The 15,904-nt window shown below is 41.8% G+C and overlaps 1 protein-coding gene and 1 long non-coding RNA gene across 7 annotated transcripts in view; one reads left to right on the forward strand and one right to left on the reverse strand.

Moving 5' to 3' along the window:
* Positions 1 to 8,558: 8,558 nt before the first annotated feature.
* Positions 8,559 to 15,904, reverse strand: part of tiam2a (TIAM Rac1 associated GEF 2a) — a 65,824-nt gene continuing 58,478 nt past the window's right edge. For 3 of the 6 annotated variants that reach the window (XM_026151679.1, XM_026151680.1, XM_026151681.1), the window contains 9 exons: positions 15,208 to 15,316; positions 13,224 to 13,403; positions 12,917 to 13,035; positions 12,500 to 12,608; positions 12,154 to 12,212; positions 11,957 to 12,059; positions 11,647 to 11,740; positions 10,813 to 10,967; positions 8,559 to 10,557 (listed from right to left, as the gene is read on the reverse strand). In XM_026151679.1, coding sequence (XP_026007464.1) covers positions 9,854 to 10,557; positions 10,813 to 10,967; positions 11,647 to 11,740; positions 11,957 to 12,059; positions 12,154 to 12,212; positions 12,500 to 12,608; positions 12,917 to 13,035; positions 13,224 to 13,403; positions 15,208 to 15,316 — 1,632 coding nt within the window. In that variant the 3' untranslated portion in view covers positions 8,559 to 9,853. Of the gene's footprint in view, positions 10,968 to 11,646; positions 11,741 to 11,956; positions 12,060 to 12,153; positions 12,213 to 12,499; positions 12,609 to 12,916; positions 13,036 to 13,223; positions 13,404 to 15,207; positions 15,317 to 15,904 lie in introns of all 6 variants that reach the window. The other 3 variants (XM_026151676.1, XM_026151677.1, XM_026151678.1) reach the window with 1 other exon arrangement.
* Positions 10,923 to 15,747, forward strand: LOC113011873 (uncharacterized). The gene is made up of 3 exons (XR_003270620.1): positions 10,923 to 10,984; positions 11,985 to 12,088; positions 15,218 to 15,747. It is a non-coding gene; the product is annotated as an uncharacterized LOC113011873 (long non-coding RNA).

Below are 15,904 nucleotides of genomic sequence, written 5' to 3' on the forward strand. Positions count from 1 at the left end.
CAGGTGATGCTGAAGAATATCTCATTTCTATGGCTGTATCCCAATTCAGGGTCTGCAGCCTTAAAGTACGCATTTCAAGGCCGATTACGTCACAGCGGCGCGCCGAAGGCTGTCCCAATTCAAAGGCTGCTCGAAATGCGGCCCTCAAATGCGTCCTTCATTTCCCTGAATTTTAAGGCTGTGGCAGTGTAGACTTCGTGGCCCAACATATCCCAGAATGCATAGCGCGGCGATGGGTGTGGATAAATTTGCACAAAAAAAGGGCGGATGAGGGGCGCCCGAAGAGTAAACTTTAAGTACTGAATATTATGTCACTTATTTATGTGCAAATGTTTAATAACGAAGAACATTAAACATTACTGTTGGCCACATGTCGGCAAAGTTATGTGACATTAGTGACGTTTGTACGAACTTGGTTTTAAAGCCTTTACTTTAAAATGTACGCCGTAGAGAATGATCAAAGATCATGTAGAAACAAACAAATGAACAAAAGAGTTTCTCCTTCATTTCTGTCAGAGCTATGACACGTTTCCAGCTGTTAGTATCATGGTTGCTAGGCAAACTGGGCAGCGCAAAGGAGGCTTTTTTTTTTTTTTTAAAAAAATTTTTTACTTTATTGACAAACAGTGTCAGCGCAACGGAGGCTAGACCGTCCCATTACACAAGCCTCGCACTTCCGGCCTTAGCGGTCTTTGAGTACGCGGCCCTTGAGGATTGTTGAGGCTGCGTACTTTAAGGCTGCAGACCCTGAATTGGGATACAGCCTAAGTACTGAGAAAATCTTGAGTTGCTTTTGTGGTTTTCTTTGGCTCATTATGCACGTGCACTGTGAAGCTCTGTCTGGTCAGTTGTGCAGCAAGTTCCTCTTGTAGACTCAATACGCTTCCTGCAGAGTGTTTTTGTCTTGGTTAGATGTTGTAAAGTTGTTCTTATTAATCATGGAAATAATTCTGTCATCATGCACTTTAGCTCCCTACTGTGCTCTCTGCGCTCTTTTGGTGTCGCAGTCATTGTTTCTAAGATTTAGTTTTCTCTTCAGCTTAGTGTTGTCATTTCGAGAGCTCCAATGAAAGCTGCTTAAAAAAGTTTAGCACCAGTCAGCTGCAGATCTTTTATCTTCTTTTGTCATGAAATAACAAATGAACTTCTCTCACCAGGTGTAGTATTTGTAGCATGCAGTATTTGTAGCATGCAGTATTTGTGTTGAACTCCTTGACTTTAAAGCAGAAAGTCTGCACTTGGGTTACACTGATGTACAGAGGCTAACTGGAGTGTGAGTCTATTTTCCACTGATAGTAATGTACATTAAAGTAGTAATGACACCATTAATAATAATAATAATAATAATGGATTGCATTTATATAGCGCTTTTCAAGTCACCCAAAGCGCTTTACAATGCCACTATTCATTCACTCTCAGATTCACACACTGGTGGAGGCAAGCTACAGTTGTAGCCACAGCTGCCCTGGGGCAGACTGACAGAAGCGAGGCTGCCATATCGCGCCATCGGCCCCTCTGGCCAACACCAGTAGGCGATAGGGTAAAGTGTCTTGCCCAAGGACACAACGACCAGGACAGAGAGCCCGGGGACCGGCGACCTTCCAGTTACAGATACGCTTCCCAACCCCCTGAGCCACGGTCACTGACAAAGTCCTGCGTTTGAAATTTTTCACTTCAGTAAAAGTGCAGAAGTGTTAAGCAGGCACGTGCAGAAAGGGGGGGGGGGCTTGAGCACCCGCCCCTTTCCTGATGTGTGCCCAAAGTGCCCTTTTGTTGAGGCAACTTTAAAAATATATATATTTATAAAAAAAATTTATGTGTGTGGGCGTGCGGAGTCCTGTCTGTGCCCCTCAACAATAATGTATACTATTAGTCACAGTTTTGCTAAATAAAAGGATCTGGCTTGCATCAGTCACATGATCACTATTAACCAATGATCGCCCTTGACGGCAGAACGCGCTGGTTACGAGCCGGGAACGAGCTCACAAAGAGCACGCGCATTTTTTGCGGTCCGGAGCTGTAGGAGAAACACAAATTACCTCAGAGACACAGACTTACTATATTTCTTCCATACAGACTGATGCGACAAAACCAGTAAGTAGGTGTACAGCGTACACTGTAGTGTATAGCACACAGGAGTATTGGCTTATTATGTACACGTTGGTAAGTTGTCTTGTGGCAACTGACGAACAGAAAGAAATGAGCGTGCTGTGTGTGCAACAACAAACATTAACTGACCTGTTATTAACTGCACAGGTAGTGCTGGTCATAGCTGCTAGCTCACTGTGTAAGGCTGTCATGGGTCTGTAGCTCTGTCACCGTTTTAGGGAACATGTTTAGTTTTAAAGCAAGTTTCCGGGCTTTTCCTGCCTTTCTGGAGGGATTATATTTCACTAAAAAACGATCTAATATGCATGTCCACATAATTATGCATTATTATAATATTTTAAAAAAAACCACATGCTGTATTTTAAAGAACATACATTAAGAAACAGATTATATTAGATTTATATTCTAAATAAGACAAAATTTGGATTTTACAGCAGTAAAATTATTGTATCTGTTTAAAAATGTAAAAAGCTTCCCCCTGCACAGAGTGGATAGTGAAACAAATAGAATCATCATAATGACATTATTTCATATTTATTACTTCCCCCTCCTCATTGCTTTATTATTGTAGCTCTAGTAATAAATAATAATGTAAGGATTCTGGATCAGCACCATGATGCCCATAGTATATACAGTATTCTGAAGAAGGTCTAAAATGTCACTGTGTGTGCGTGCATGTGTTTGTTTTATGTATATGGATTATTTTAAATTATTACTCATGATATAACATTGTGCAGACATGGCTGGTAAGGACATGAGGAGGAAACAGTAGGAGCTGTGTGAGGCTACCAAAGGCAGTGCTATAACATTTTTCTGTCATCATTTAATTTTAGATTAAGTGCAAGAGTTGTTAGGTGTGGATAATTAGATTATAGTTTATTGCAATAGCAAGTTGTGCCTTGTTCTCAGATGGACAGCAAGTGGAGAGTGAAATATGAAATGATGGGATGGAAGGAAGAAGAGAAGCAAAGAGTGATTCACAGGCAGAGCCTAAATTATTTCTCACAGTTTTTTATTGCCTTATGGTTCCAAGCGCTGTCACCAATCTTTGCATTTTGTTATTCTCTCATGACACTTGTTGAATCAGCTACCATCTCTCCTATGGACTTTTTAATGTCTACAGTCTCAGATCAGCACAACCCTGCCCTCCAGCACCATCAGCAGCAGGAGCAGCAGAAACCCCTCAACAGCAACATTGTACCCATCAGGTAAAACATAGGCTACGTTTGCTTTGCCTTGTCGCCACCTCACAACAGTGATATAGTATGATGCGATCCCATATTAGATTCTTGATGAATGTGTGTTGTTGTTATTCAGCCTGGTTCAATGTGCCCCTTTTTAACTTAAAGGTCTCTGCACGGCCCTGGTGTTAAGAGTGAAATATTAGAGCCGAGTCATGTTCCGCTATCAGTGTTACAACAGATGCATTAATAACTTCAAATTACAGCAGCTTGAGGCGGGGTCACTTTAAATGCTGTCTATTTGGCCATTTTACTTGAGTAATTCAAAAAGAAATGTATTTAATAAACTGACTGTAGTGTAGTTTAACATAACTTCACAATATTTCTACCATTGTTGGAGTACAGTCTTCTTACCTCATTATTGATTGATTGATTGATTGATTGATTGGTAATTTATTTCAACATGTGAACAATATACAAGTACATTTAGAAAAGAAATGAGAGAAAAAATATATATACTATACAAATTACATACAAAAAAAACATTCTGATTAATTTACATGTTGAAAGGGAGTGGGAAGAAGTATACACTTATTTAATCCCACCCCTTTGCCATAAATTATCAGTGAATATTTAGTCAGCTTCCTTACTGATATAATTTGTAATAAAAATAGTGAACAGATTTCTGATATACTATAATATCACATCATGAATTTTTTGTTTGTTTGTTTTTAAATAGAGACATTCACTTAATTTAAATATTTTCCTTTTCTTTATAGATCGAGAAGATCATATTTTTATAACTCTTTTTGAACAGTTTTATGTTTGGACATTGCTTTAATTCCATATTCAGACTGTTCCATAGTTTCACTCCTTGAACAGAAACACAAAAGCCTTTTCTTGTAGTACGTTACCTTCATTGTTTTGAAGTTACAAAAAACCCTTAAATTATAACTTCCTTCTTTCAAAAAAAACATACTCTGAATATTACCTGGCAGTTCTTTATTTTTTGCTTTGAATAGAATTTGTGCTGTTTGGAATTTCACTATATCGTCAATTTTCAATATTTCAGACTGCAAAAATAGTGAGTTTGTATGTTCCCTATAACCTGCATTGTGGATGATTCGAATTGCTTTCTTTTGAAGAGTAAAAAGTGAATGTAATGTGGTTTTATAGTTATTGCCCCAGACCTCTGCACAATAGCTTAAGTATGGTGAAACCAGTGAACAGTAGAGAATATGAAGTGATGTTCTGTCGAATACCTGTTTTGCCTTGTTTAGTACTGCAATGCTTCGTGATACTTTGGAATGAATATATCTTACGTGAGCTCTCCAGTTAAGTTTTTCATCTATTATTACCCCCAGAAATTTATTTTCACTGACTCTTTCAATATCAACACCATTTATTTGAATCTTTGCATTTGTATTTAAACTACTATTTCCAAATAACATCAGTTTAGATTTATTCAAATTTAATGATAATTTGTTTTTATCAAGCCAGAACTTCACTTTACTTATTTCATTAGTCATATCCTCCAATAAATTCTGCAGATCATCACCAGAGCAAAAAATGTTTGTATCGTCAGCAAAGAGAACCATTTTTAATACTTTGGACACTTTACAGATGTCGTTAATGTACAAGTTGAAGAATTTTGGACCCAAAACTGACCCTTGGGGTACACCACAAGCAATGTCCATACATAAGGAGCAACCACCATTTATTTTCACAAACTGCTTTCTGTCACTTAAATAACTCCGGACCCAATCTAAAACTACCCCTCTGACACCATAACGTTCCAGTTTTCTTATTAATATATCATGATCTATAGTGTCAAATGCCTTTGTCAAGTCTATGAATAACCCAGCCACATATTGCTTTTTGTCTATGGAATTTGTGATGTATTCTATTGAATCTAATAGTGCCGATGATGTTGATCTGCTTGATCTGAATCCGTACTGACTCTCAGTGAGTAGTTTATGTTTATCTATAAATTTTTCCAGTCTGTTTTTAAACAGTTTTTCAAGAACTTTTGAGAATTGAGGTAGTAAAGAGACAGGCCTGTAGTTTGTGAAATGGTGTTTGTTTCCAGATTTGTATAGAGGTATAACTTTTGCTATTTTCATTCTGTCTGGAAATCGACCAGTTTGAAATGATAAATTACAGATGTATGTAAATGGTTTTATAATACCCTCAATGACTCTTTTAACCACTATCATATCAATATCATTACAATCCAAAGATTTGTGATTTTTACATTTTTTGACAATTTCAAGAACTTCATTTTCATCAACGGCTGTGAGAAACATAGAATATGGATTTCTGTCAATCAGTGTATCGGGTTTTTCCTGTGCTTTCCCAGGATGAGTGATTGTTCTTGCTAAATTTGGTCCAGCAGTTACAAAGAATTCATTGAGACTATTTGCCACAACATCCATATTGTATTCTTCATGGTCATTACAAATGAAATACTTGGGATAGTTCTTTTGTCCAGTCCCACATTTTATAACACTGTTCAGGATTTCCCATAATCTTTTATTATTATTTCTATTTATATCTAATTGCTTCTTATAGTATTCCTTTTTACTAAATCTAAGTATATTAGTTAACCTATTTTTATATCTTTTGTATCTGATTTCAGCATCTTTAGTTCTCGTTCTTAAGAACTCTCTGTATAGAGCATTTTTCTTTATACATGCATTTTGCAGACCTTTTGTTATCCATGGACAGTCCATATATTTCTGTTTCCTACTATATTGCTTTATTGGACAGTTGGTATTGTACAGTAATGTAAATATTCTAAGGAATTTATTATAAGCACTATTAACGTCCTGTTTCTGATATACTTCACCCCAGTTTTCCTTCAATAAATCTTTTTTAAATGCATTCATTCTTTCTTCTGTTCTTACTTGTCTGTACTCTTTTTTACTGTCCATTTTATTGATCTTGTAATTCCTATCATAGATTGTAAAAATTGGAAGATGGTCACTTATGTCGTTAATCAGGAGTCCACTTACAGTCTTATTTTCAATGTCATTTGCAAAAATGTTGTCTATGAGAGTTGCACAATGTGATGTAATCCTGGTAGGTCTAGTAATTTTAGGGAATAGATTCATACAGTGCATTGTGTTTATAAATTCCTCAGTGGTTTTATGTTTATTTGGGTTTAGGAAATCAATATTGAAGTCTCCACAAATGAAAACTTTTTTGCGAGCTATTTCAATAAATGTTTCTTCTATCCAGTCTTTAAATGTCTCAATACTACTACCTGGAGCTCTGTATATACAGCTAATGATTACATTTTTACTTTTTTCTTTACAAATTTCAACTGTAATACATTCTAGTACATTATCAATCACCATCGTCATCTTTTCCACCACATTAAATTTCAAGGATTTGTCCACATACAAGGCCACTCCTCCTCCTCCTTTGTTTCGCCTAGTTATAAATGTGAATTCATAACCCTCCAGTTCAAAGTCTGTTCCTTTTTCCATATTGATCCAAGTTTCTGATAAGGCAATGACACTAAATGGATGTGAAAACTGGTTAAGATATTCTTTGATATGACTAAAATTAGCATAGAGACTTCTACAGTTAAAGTGGATAATTGATAATTTATTCTCAGTTTTAATCCTCTGATTGTAGTCTTTATTTGTATAGTAGCAGCAATTGTTATTGTTAGATGAGAAAAAGTTGTTGTCTGGATCTATTTCATATTCCAAGTCGTGTGTATTGTGATCCATATAGTTAAATGTTTTCAGTTCCAATTGATCATATTCTGCAACTGTCTGACTGATGCAGCTGATTCTTCCAGATGTATCTGAGTTCTTCCTTCCAGTGTGTGTCATAAGTGAGTGTGTGGTTGTCTGTTACCTTGTTTGCCGTCCAGATCGTGTTGCTCACTGATATTTTTCGAGATCCGCCATATTTTTAATGGTCAGAACTTTGGCTTCCTCTGGTGATCCGTTTAGTTTAATGAATATTTTGCAGTTCGTCGTCCAAGTGCCTTGGATTTTTCCCAGCTTCTTAAGGTGTCGCGCTTTTTTGGCTATTTCAGCATTGTGTTTGGTTAGATGTTCATTGATAAAGACATTAGATCCTTTTAATTTTCTTCCTTGTTTCAGCAGCGTAATCTTGTGCTTTCGATTTACAAACCTTAATATAATAGCCGGTATGTTGCCGTTCCTCCTGGGAAGAGGAGTCTATTAAGGAGGTCTCTGCAGGATATTTGACATTAGTCATTCATGACGTTATTTTGGTCCACAGTCATTTTTAGCACGCTTTCTAAGCCGTTTAAGAGCCTCTCCTAAATCACGCCCAACCAGAACCGTACACCTTGTATCCTTGTTGCTCCATCAGCCACTGAACCAGCCTCATGACGTATTCATGCCATGGTGATTTGTCACCTACTGTAAATTCCAGTAACTCTTAGGTAATAAAAGAGCACAGCAGGTTTCCTGTTACTCTAGCACCGTTGTCCGTGCACAGTTACTTGAATGATCGGCTGTGCGCTGTATCATTAAAAACTCTCAGTGAAACTCTGCAATGGCCAAAGTGCTAGAAGAGTCTTGCAGTGTCCTTTTTTCCCCTGGTGCTGTTAAAGCAACAGTATGGAACTTTTAAGCAGGAAATGTCAGATTGCTTCACCTCATATTTTCTTGCTGGACCTGTTCTGGTGTGACCAATAACCTTTTATTGTGTCTAATATCGGCCAACTCCAGCTAGAGTTTTGCATTTTAAGTCGGTTCAGAGTTTAACACCTTCAGTGTGAAATATTTTCACATCATTATCACTTAGAGGCTCGGTGGCTGTTACACAGCAGGCTTTCCGTCTGCTTTAAGCTGCTGGATTTAATTCCACATTCTCCTCTTGTTTGGCAAATGTCTCAAAAATGAAGGATCTGTCGAGCTATGCATTTAGGGCTACGTGGGGGAAATTAACAAGACGAATGAATTGTGCTTTCGGTGATGCTAAATAATGAGCAAACAAATATTTTCCCATCACGGAGATTAATTGTCGGTGTGCGTGAAGCCTTTTGCCAAGTCTTTCTTCGTGTAGCCGTGGCCCACTTCTGTCAAGTAATTATGTATTCTGAGGAGACACCGTATGCTTCCAACGTCAGGATCATATGACAGCTAATCGGGGACCGTCCATCAAGCCCAGCCCTGGGACTGAGCCTAAGATGAGACGCTTACCTGTCAATGAAACATAAAGGACATGCAAAACTGAAGTGGCACGCTTTGAAGGGCAGCCTGGAAACACTTTCCCAGATGGTTTTCACAGATATACTTTTATTTATAAAACAGTTCCATCAGAATGGAGCATTCACATTCATTGGTATGCTAGCATTAAAGGCATGGTAGAGTTCAGCTGAAAGGGTAAAGCATGTAGTGGTTTGCCTTTTTTTAGTACAAACATGTACTTAATGTAATGGCAAACGCTCTTTACAAAAATATCAACTGTGTTACTGCAAGATCCTGTTTCGTTTCTGTACAGTGTCAAGTATGTATGAGTATACATAAACGTATCAAAGATAGAAAAGATTATATATACAGGATACATACAAACATTAAAATCATCGGGTTTTAAACATTATTGCAGTTTAAATCGGTCATCTGAGTAAAAACATGGACATCCCAATGCAAGAAATTACAATCTGGAGCGAAACACAACCAAATCCAGTAGCTGCATTTAAAAATGAAGTGATTAACTCTCAAACTGTTCTCTCTCATTTAAGAGTCGACCGAATCTGTAGCCTCGAGTTCAAGCCTTAACCCAAAGAGGATAAAATAAACATAATGAAACCCAGAAATAAATTAAAAACAGCAGTAATAACAATACAACCTGTACAGATATTTCAAATATGTAGGCAAACAGTGTACTCTTAGTGCACAAAATACAGCAAAAAAAGGCGTAGTTGATGCCTCCTGTTCTCAGGAAGTCTCAGTTGACCGTTGCAGCTCTGTGGGTGCGTCTGTGATCACCTTTTTCTTCTTCAGTGCCTCCTTTCATATTTGTACTAAAGTGAAATTCGTACAACGTTCGGTGTATTAATCGTTTTCTTTTGGTTTCACAGAATCGATACAAAAGCCTGTTGCCTGGCAAGCTTTGCCGAATTACCAGTGTCTGCCTGAGAAACTCAACTCAGCGTCCTGTGGATTTCACCGCCTCTCAACGTTTGGGAGTGACAGACGAGGACATTCTTCGTGAAAAAGGTCAAGAACCGAATAAAAACTGCCAATCAGCAGCAGCTGCGGGGCAAACTTGAATGGAACGCGTCGCACTGATGGTTTGTGGGGAGGAGGCAGAGCCCAGAGAGCTGAGGACGATGCAGACACACATCAGTGCTTGGCAGATTCATTGTAGTCATCATCACTGCGCTTTGCCTCTCTAGGGGAAGAAAGCCACAGTCCCAGCCGACGAGCTGCCATCAGAACACGTCGTTTGCATCTAACCTTGTGTGGGCGAGTGTGAGACTTAAATCTGTAAGGCATTGAAGTTCATGCACAGCTTCGCAGTCATCGCCTCGGTGGCCACTAAAGTAGCCCAGGTACTGTATGCCCCGTCTATGCTGACACCTGAGACGAGGCGCCGGTGGCACCACTCTCAGCTGGGTCATAGAAACAGTCTTCGTTCACTACTGAGGTCAGACTCTGGACGCTGAACTCTCTCTCCAGCAACGTGTTGAGGTCCACGGCTCCACACGGCAGCGCTGCATCCGTCTGGCTGTCCAGTGACCTGCTCTGCTCCTTCATCTTCAACAGGGCTCCCGGGCTCCTCCTGAAACTGCACGGTTTCCTCTTAACGGCGGTGAAGTGGCCTCGCACTAGTTTGGGTTGCATCTCCGGGGTGTCGCCAACACCCTCGGGCTGAACGCGGGGGGCCGGTGCACCTTCTGATGCAGAATCCTCCGACAGTTTAAGTTGGAGAAACTGAGCTTCAATTGCACTAGTTGGGGAGCTGCTGTCTCCGCTGTCCCTCCTCGTCCCCCCCTCGCTAAAGCCGTCGTCGTCCTCGTCGCTCAAAATGTCAGACTCTTTCACAGAGGTGGAGCGGGGTTGAGAGTTGGAGCAGTGTGTCTGAGACCAGTTCTGCTGGACTGGAAAGATGGGCGAGTCGGAGGACACGCGGGCTGGAGGAGCCCCGGACAAACTGTAGGTTCCACTGCTCAGGCTTCCCTCGTCAGAGTCTGGCCCGAGCTTCGGAGCCTCGCCCTGGGTGGAGAGCTCTGCAGGCGGCTGCTTGCACAACCAGGAAGCTCTGGAGGAACCTAGAAACAAAGGTGGGGATGGAAATTCCACTGTTATCTGAGCTGAACACTTGCAGCATAAGCAGCCGAGTGCCAGCCGAGCGTTAGGCGGCCAAATGACTTCAAATTCCAGTCGACAAGAATTATTTTTATAAAGAGATGTTTTTACAGGAAACCTTCCCAGGAAGACGTGCCTGGTACTAAAAATGAGTGTGGAGTGTTTCATACAACCTAAACTGGATGAAAGATCTCCATAAGAACGCTTCAGAAACCCACCTAGCCTGGCGGAGGAAGGCAGGGTGCTCCTCAGAGGAGCCAGGTGCTCCTTACAGCTCCTCTCCAGCGTGCCCTCGCCCTTCATGTTCCTCCTCACGTTCTCCCTGAGGATGGAGCGGATCACCTTGATGATGCTGACCTTGCTCTCAGGCACACTGAGAAGAAACCAGAGGTATCGCAGTAACGTGAGAACGGGGCATGCTCAGTTTGATTTCACAAGCTAAATATAGATTAAGATTTGCGAAGGGTTCGTTGTGTCCCCGGCGAAATTACTGATGTAATTTATTAGGACTGATCCCGATTTCATAGTATGTAATGAGAATCACCGATTTAGTCACAGGCTCTCTCGCTACAGTTCCCATGTAGACTGTTTGTATGAAATGGGTCTTTTTGGGGGGCAGAGAAGAAGTAGCTTTATTTGATTATCTAACATTATGGATAAAATGTTCTATTAATAGAAAACTTAATTAACCATTTCCAGCCGATAGACTATATTCTTTAAGAATTCTGGGTCATTATTAATGTGACAGTCGTGTGAAATATGTGATGGCTCCTAAAAACCAGAGTTTATCCAAACATCTTTGGACGAGAGGCCGACATTCAATGTGATCTACAAACTGCTCATTGCAAACATCATGACCGTTTGTATCGACTAGACTAGTCTGCAGAGTTTTCCTTTGTGTTGACGACCTGTCAAAATATTTTACTGCTCGTATTTCTTTTGCTGTCTGACTTCGTTTTCGCACCATGTCACGATGCTCCCAGTGTAGCATTAACTTAAAATCGGTGCGTTTTTAGAAAGCTGTGATTTCACCTAAACGCTGAATCTCTGACCTGCTGCACAGCTGGAAGACTGTCTCTGGTCTCCCCTCCACTTCAGACCTGGAGTGAATCAGCTCCCAGATATAGCTGCTCTGCGTACCTGTTCCTAGGAGAGCCGGGAGATAAATGAGAGGCCTTTAATCATGTGGTGCGTGTATGGTTTATGGTTTCAGAGGGAGATAAGAGGGGTGGAAGCTGAATAGAAATGTGGGTGTGTGGGTAATGCGAATGGGCTGAGGGAAATATGAAAGGAGAGAGATTTAGTGGATGTACTTTGTGAGTGATTTGTTGGGGATAATTTGGAAGCGTGTCGGCCTCTTACCTGCAGTATTTCCCAATCTGACCTGCAGAGCCGAGAGCGGGATGAGCCAGCGGAACTTGAAGGGGTCCGAATCTCCGTGAGAGAGCGCCGAACGAGTGTTGGCCTGGCATTACAAGAAAAAAGAAAAATGGGGTAAGAGAGAAAATGTAACGTTTCACACCAAACGCACTCGATGTGGGAACGTGACACAAACATACCATTTTTTTCTTCAGCTTGTTGTTTTCCCTGCAGACCAATATCACTGCTTTCTTGAACACTGGTGAGAGAGCGCGAGAGAACACATGAGCGTCTTGGATTTGACTGTGCATGCCTCTTGGGGAAAGCCGACTGAGGGAGCGCAACCACAGAAGCATTTTAAATGCCAGCTTGAAGCCTTAAAGCATATATCAGCGTTACAGCTGTGGATATTAAAATTCTGTTCCTGCACACTATTCTGTGCAGCAAACCCAATACAGCTGGTTTATATCGATTCACTTTCTCTACTGCAAACATCCACGAGTGACAATTAAGGGAAATGGTGAAAAATAAAAAGGGCTGACTCACCGAACACGGTCATTTCGGGGTCTTTTCTCATGCGGCCCAGCGACGGATGAGGGTTGAGCCAGACCACAGAGGAATGCATGAGAAACTCTCCCATAGAGATCTCTGTGACCTGAGAGAGGCGTAAGGGACGGCAGACAGTTTAAGAGAGAGTCGAGGCAGGCGCTGAGCTTTTTACGGCTCAGGCTAAGCGTGTCTGTGAATGGAGTTGCACTGCACACTCGGGTTTGTGCACAGGCTCAAAGCTCAGGCAAATTTAAAAACACTGAAAGCATACGTGAACATAGAAAACATGATTTGGCTTTGAGTAAATATTACATCAATTTATAAATGTATTCAGACCCTAGAGGCGTGCGCATCACCTAAACTGCTGCGCTCTGATGTACTGATGGAAACTCCACCAAAAATACACTAATTCACCTCTTTATCGTGGCCAGTCTGCTCGGCAACAAGCTGATCGAACACGGAGCCGTAATCCTCGTAGATCTTCTGCATCTCGTTGATGTGGCTGGCCACCTTCTCCATGGCTTTCAGGGCCTCTGCAGACACAACAGAGTGTTAACAGGACCAAGTCGTGACCCTGTGGGTGACTGTGTTCACCCTGTACTGGAAAAATGCCAAAGGTTATCACTTAATGTTTCCACGTGCGACTAACGTGACACCGAAATGCCGAGTGTCAGCACGGCCTGTTTATAGCACAGCGCTTGATTGCACGCAGCCTTCCTACCGGTGAGGTGGTAGTGTTCCTCGCTGTCGCCGTCGGTAAGGGAGACCAGCTCCCTCAGCAGCAAGGGGTACTTGAGCACCCTCTGCACTGGTTTAATCAGGTAGGACTCCAGGGTGGAAGAGTGCTGCTTGGTGGGGTTCCTGGCATCGAGGAATTCTTTGAAGGTCTGATCCGTCTTGGCTAAAGGAAAGAAACACTCAGACTTAATCTGGATCTTTTTAAGCCGTCTGTTCTCTTTGCTTCTGGTCTATGTTTCGGACCGTGGCTACGTTATTAAGCTCTAACCTACTAAAGCAAATGTGGGTCAGTGCAGAATCGCGGTGCAATAATGCGTCTCCAGCAGGGGGGAGTGTGAGCTTCTCCACCTGCTACGACCACTGTGGTATCAAAGTGTAAATCTTTGATGCTGTAACATTAAATCTGGTAAAACACCAAGTTGGGGCCGCATGGTTAACGTGAAACAGCAGGTATAAGACAGAGCAGGCCTTCGGTAAAGGTGCTGACATTTTCCCCGAGCGCTATGCTTCCACAGCGTTACCGAGGGGGGCCATTAAAGTATTAATTATAGCACTGCCAGCCACAGACGTGCAGCCACGTCGACGCCTCGCAGAGTAATTGGCAGGCAATTAACGAGTCGACAAATAAACAGAAACTAAGGCAACCCGGGCCCCATGGCGTGGCAGAAGAGGAGGGGGGATGAAGATGACAGAGATGAGTATATAATTACTTAAAGGACTCACAACAGCCGCAGATTTCTGCGATGTGTTGTGGATCAGCTGCTCGTGACCAGAGGTGCGCTGGGTGTTCTCGGTTTTGCTGAGCCAACTAGAAACTCGCACGCCGTCACTTATGTTCTACTCGGCTGTTTTATCCGTACTAAGCAAATATTATGCTTCCTGCTCAAATATCAGTTTGCAGTCGTCAATTGTGAGCAGCACAACCCGTCATTTAAAGCTTTGGCTAAAAGAGCGGGTGCACAAACCCGGTGAATATCTGGCATCTATTTCCCTTACTCAAACACTTGGAACCATTTTGTGCCAAGCTAGCACCGCCCGCATGCTGAAGCACTCAGGAATAATCACTACGCCAAAATCACAGATGCTTATGGGGGGAAAATTTTACCTAATACATCTACATATCTGAACAATTGGTTAAAAAAATAATCTGCATCTTCAAAAAATAACAGGAGGCTTTACCTCTGCAGCAAAACATCTTTTTATAGCCTGCTTTTAAGCATATCATTAACATAATTTACAAGATCAAATCATTTTGACTGTTCCTAAAACGCTTTCAAGTGTTGCTGGTTAACCATCCTCAAGGTACTTTAGTGATTTTGTCCCATCTAATCCTATTAAAGATCAGCCCTGCTGCTTCCTTCGAGGAATATCCCACACAGCCCCCCCCGCCAGCTAAGAAGCCAATCTGCTTACACTCCTCTCTCTCTACTGGGCATTCATCCCAAATAGTGGCGGAAAGGCCAACATCTGAGGAGGCATAAATCAACTTTAAAATTTCTCCAGCGTCACATGCTGTGGGAGAAGCGAGAGTTATTGTCACGGTCACACATCTGCTGTTAGAGGACAAGGTTATCCAAAGCCAGAATATTTATATGTGCATGTATTTGTTTAAACATCATCTGTTTGAGGAGAAAAGGGCGATAATGCTTTGAAAGTGTCGATCACAAACTGAAAGGTGGAGAGCCGTGTGCTCCTTCGTGCGTGGTGCTGGAGATGGAGCGGGACTGGTGCTAAACTGGAGAGGCATCGCTCACCTCGCTTTCACCCACCGTCTCACTCTGGGACATTTACTTTCATACATAATTGATTTGCTTCCCAAAAGAGAAGACCGAACCTTCAGCCGTGAGCGGCCGAGCTTCCTCTGACGCAACACAGGAGCACGGAAGCTAAATTTAGCGGAGGTGGATTAGTTTGTTTTTGCATGCTGTTTCTCGTTACTATGCAGAATATTAAGATGTGTGTTGTACCTCTCTCTAGGACCTTTTGGACCTTGATGTGGTTGGCACAGAAGCCGCTGTAGAGCTTGAAGTGATCGGCGTAGTAGAGGAATGAACCCCCGAGGGAAAACAGCAGCTTCTGTGAAGAGATTGGGGGGGGGGGGGAACACCAGTGTGAACACAAAGCACGAGAGAGGATTGGAGGGTGTGAACATGTGAAGTCACGACTGAATCACCGTGCCCTCCCTTCAAAATGCCCCCTCTGTCCTCTTCCTCTCACCCAGCCTCTTCAGTACACTGGCTTTCAGCAGCTCACAATCCGACCAGTGAACCGCCGCCGCGATCGATAGACCTCACACCTCCTCACACTGAGGCCATAAATCAGCCGATGACGCTTCTGTTGCACCACCTCAATTATTTAAAACCCAACACCTGAAAGATCTCTCTTTTCTCTGTAGCCTGTGTGGATTCGGGACTGAATCTTTAGATATTTAACAAACAGCGTGACGTTTCTCTACCTAACGGAGTAACGGAATACACGTACCAGCGTTATGCATTTAAAATACAAAATATGAGTAACTGTGTTCTGTTACAGTTACCATTTAAAAAGGTTCAGAATACAGTTACTTTGTTGAAATAAATGGATTACAGTGTGGTCGTTTCCTGTTTCATGTTAGGCTATGTCCTCCCTATTTTTGGTATTTGGTGGAAACCCAAACAAAACGCG

This window comes from Astatotilapia calliptera, chromosome 19 (genome assembly GCF_900246225.1).
Source record: "Astatotilapia calliptera chromosome 19, fAstCal1.2, whole genome shotgun sequence".
In the NCBI taxonomy this organism is placed as follows: domain Eukaryota; kingdom Metazoa; phylum Chordata; class Actinopteri; order Cichliformes; family Cichlidae; genus Astatotilapia; species Astatotilapia calliptera.